Below are 3,652 nucleotides of genomic sequence, written 5' to 3' on the forward strand. Positions count from 1 at the left end.
TGTTCTGACAGACACCATCTCTGTTCTGGGTACTCCTCTTGAACCTCTGGAGACAATTTTCAAAAAGGAAGACTTCATAAAGGGAAGGGCATTAAGGACAAAATTTTGCATTCTATTCAGAAGATTGTTAAACAACAACAGAGGGGTTTCATTAGGGGGTTTCTCCAGATCTGGCACAAGATAGACCACTACAGAGGATCCTTCCTGCCTACAGCTATAATAACTACAACAATTGCTTGGAAAACTTCCCCTCGGAATTAATGAAGTTTTTTTTTACTAAATTGAACTAAATTAGATTTAAACATTTATTTCAAGTATAAGCCTACTGATAATCAATCTATAACATTAATATACTTGCAAATTAATAATTAAACATATTTTCTGGTATAGTTGTACAGTAATTTCTTGTTGAATTTTGTTTTGCTGGCTTGAAGATATTTTCTTTACAGTTTTGAAACGTGTCTGCTTTAACTTCTTGTAAAGCTACTTCAGTAGACAATTGTAGAAATTGAACCAAGCTTTGCAAATAATTCTACAAAGACAAATTAATCTTAAATCAAGAATATTGTAGACAACCATAAGCATCCTGTTTAAAAGACTGTTAAAAAAACAACAGAGTGTCTAAGGCTTTTCCAAGCTTAATAATAGTGTCCAATTAAGGGCTTTTTCAGTTCAGGTACAAGACAGACACCTACAGAAGATCCTGCCTACAGCTATCATCATGCCACAAAAGTATTTTTGAATAAATTGAATAGAGCATTACTATACAAGAAAAATTGGAAAGGAGAAGGAAATAGGGAGGGAGACATTTTTTTAATATTCACTCCTTGAATTATGAAGCTAGAAGAGTCTCAGTATTAACAAGCTCACATATGTCATCCATTCATGCACACAAGATCCCCATATGCAGCTCCCAATATCACATGAGGATCAAAACAAGCAGAGCAAAGACAAGATTCACAAAAGTATTTACCTGAATATTTATTCTCTCCATTATTTCAAAAGATTACATATGGAAAATATATAAAAATTGACAGGCCCTTTTCCCAAAATGTCCATTCACAAAACAAAGTGTTGTTTTCATGCAATGAAAAATCTGTTGGACAGACCAATGTTGATTAATTTTGGCACATCCTTCTCAACAAGGTATTGCCAACTGATTTCCATCTGATTCAAACAAATTCAAACATAAAAACACAATATGCTCTTTCACCTGATATTACAAACATTGTCCCTATTCTGTCCCCTCGAATTGTATTTTGTTTTTTTTACTTAGATATGAAGTTATGGTTCAAACAATTGCCAAGGAAGGAAGGAAGTTATCCCCTATGTGAGTAATTATTACAGTAGTATTCAGTCATAGATTTCTTTAAACATATCTATTGGTTGAGCAATGCAAATCAAATGGACAAAAATATTTAAATGTAATTTTTTTTAGCATAAACTACACATTTAACTTTTAACTCTGTGTGGTGTTTTTTTTTTTTTTTTGACTGAACCGCTGTTTTAAAATTACTTCACATTTACAGATAAATGTTTGTCTAGGCCTACTAACTTCTCCATGAGGCGGGAGTACTACTTTTTAAAGCAGTGTAGAGTACTGCATAGCCCATTTGAGGACCATCAGCCCCAATACCACTCATTAAGGTTATTGATTGCCCTGTATTCTTTATGCTGTCTTATGTATTTACAAGCCTTGCATGTGTGCTCTACCCAGAAATGGGGTTTTTTGACAACAAAGTGCTTTCTCCATTTAAAGTATGAGAGGTAAAGTTCCTGGTTCTTGTCCAAGAGGAGCAGGTACTCGGCCAGCTCTTTGGGTGATTTGAAATCATCCACATGGATAAAAGCATCTCCTGGAACAAAGTTCTCATAGTTCTGTCTGCTTGTGCCGAGAGCCACTGGCACTGTGCCCAAAGACAGGGGGTTGTACAGTTTTTCAGTGATGTAGTCCTTGTGGGCTGAGTTCTCAAAGGACAAATAGAATTTACAGCTAGATATAGTAGGGTTGTAATCTTTGTTAGAAATGTATTTGCCAAAAGCACTTCCATATGCATCGATATTAATGTGCTTTTGCAATTCTTGATAATATTTCACCCGCTTATAATTTGGATTCCAGTTGCTGACAATCCAACAGACCAGTTTGTTTTTGCTTGGTGGCACAAAGTCCTCCAGAGTTTCTGTTTCCTTTAACAATCCAGAAGGTACGGGGATGTCCGAATCCTGGCGGTAACTCAAAGTCAGGTTGAACAAGTTGTTAATCTTAGGCAGCTTGCGTGAGTTTGATGGAGACTCCATGTTCATCCAAATCCATCTCTGCAATGGGGGTCGCTGTAATTTTGGCATGTTGGATAAGTCCCCATGAATGTCTCTGTGGTGGAAAACGACCCCATCAGACTGGTTGTAGAACCTTCGGTCGGCTGTAATAAAACAGCCCTCAATGTTAAAGACAGAGCTGCAGATGTCCATTTTCTGGGTGCTTCCAAAGGGCAGGAGCCAAACAAGAACAATGGTAAAGTTTGTGTAATTCTTTTTGGTATCAAAGACGTGGTTGGGATTAGCAGAATCTGAGAACTTCACCAGATCATTAAACCAGCTAGTGGAGGGCTTATAATACATCAAAAAGGCAGTCACAAAGCATCCAAGAACAAAAATACTCAATAGAAGGGGTTTTTGGATTTTGTGAAAAGCTCCGGATGACATGGTTTGCTGTGAGTAGGATACAGAAAAGAGGAGAAAAGTACAATTAAAAAGATTTGATTTATGTCAATTTATTGCTAATTATTCCAGGTAACTATTTGAAAGTATTCATTTTTAATGTACCTAATAGAAACAAGATGCTTTAAATGTGTACCCTGCTTGTATAACAATGTAAAATACATGGGGTATAAAATGAAAGAAAAGCTTTCTCAGTCGCCTTGCTTAACATACCTGTTTTCTGTATGCTGGGATCCACACAAAGCCCTTTTCTGAATCAGTGCTATGTGAACTGATCTGTTGGTTTGTACTCAGATATGCCTCTTTTATTTTAAAGTTTAAAAAAAAAGTCTTTGACGATCTGCTGAGGTGTGGTTGATCTTAAATTTGCAGGTCCTGAGTGAGCCCCCACTCCTTCATATGAGAGACGAAAAAAAAAAAGAAAAACAGCGTTGATACATTTAGTTTTAAATGGATGAATACATAAAGATAAAGTTAGAATTGAATAATACATTTATCTTAGGAATACATTTTGAATGCTTGATTGGAATATTTTTTAACTAATCACCAATCTTTAAAATGCCTTACAAGTTGGTTTTGATTTAAATTGACAACATTGTGATTTATTTTACGATTGCAGTACACCATAAGTATTTCAGTTTATCTTATTGAAAAACACTGATAAAAAAAAAAAAAAGCTTGCCAATTAGGTATAGTGTGCCATAATATAAATGACAGCATTGAAAGTGGGTTCATTTTAGTACGTTTGAAGAGGTAGATAATATTTCTGTGTGAGACTAGTTTGTTGTCTGTCTGTTTTACAACATTATCTAAACAGGTTCATTTTGTTCCTCCCTGGTATTTAATGATAACCTCTCCTTTATGCAAAGTCGTTCAACCTTCACACAAACGCACACACACACACACACACACACACTGCCAAACTGGTTTAACT

The 3,652-nt window shown here is 35.5% G+C and overlaps 2 protein-coding genes across 4 annotated transcripts in view; both read right to left on the minus strand.

Moving 5' to 3' along the window:
- The window catches only part of LOC107096915 (alpha-(1,3)-fucosyltransferase 9-like), a 34,643-nt gene that overhangs the window by 11,761 nt on the left and 19,230 nt on the right, over positions 1-3,652 (minus strand). The window contains exon 1 of one of the 3 annotated variants that reach the window (XM_015393809.1): positions 2,932-3,054. The exons of the other annotated variants lie outside the window; for them this stretch is intronic. The gene's annotated coding sequence lies outside the window, so the exon portion shown is untranslated. Of the gene's footprint in view, positions 1-2,931; positions 3,055-3,652 lie in introns of those variants that run through there. 3 annotated transcript variants of the gene reach the window in all.
- Positions 813-3,067, minus strand: LOC107096916 (alpha-(1,3)-fucosyltransferase 9-like). The gene is made up of 2 exons (XM_015393811.1): positions 2,932-3,067; positions 813-2,709 (listed from the first exon to the last, which is right to left on the minus strand). The coding sequence occupies exon 2, from the start codon at positions 2,701-2,703 to the stop codon at positions 1,624-1,626; it is 1,080 nt and encodes a 359-aa protein (XP_015249297.1). The 5' UTR covers positions 2,704-2,709; positions 2,932-3,067; the 3' UTR covers positions 813-1,623.

The sequence above is a fragment of the Cyprinodon variegatus genome, unplaced genomic scaffold (genome assembly GCF_000732505.1).
Source record: "Cyprinodon variegatus isolate N-32 unplaced genomic scaffold, C_variegatus-1.0 Scaffold658, whole genome shotgun sequence".
NCBI lineage: Eukaryota > Metazoa > Chordata > Actinopteri > Cyprinodontiformes > Cyprinodontidae > Cyprinodon > Cyprinodon variegatus.

Excerpts from the sequence above, each read along its gene's own strand:
- LOC107096916 (XM_015393811.1), bottom strand. The coding sequence starts at position 2,703 with ATGTCATCCGGAGCTTTTCACAAAATCCAAAAACCCCTTCTATTGAGT.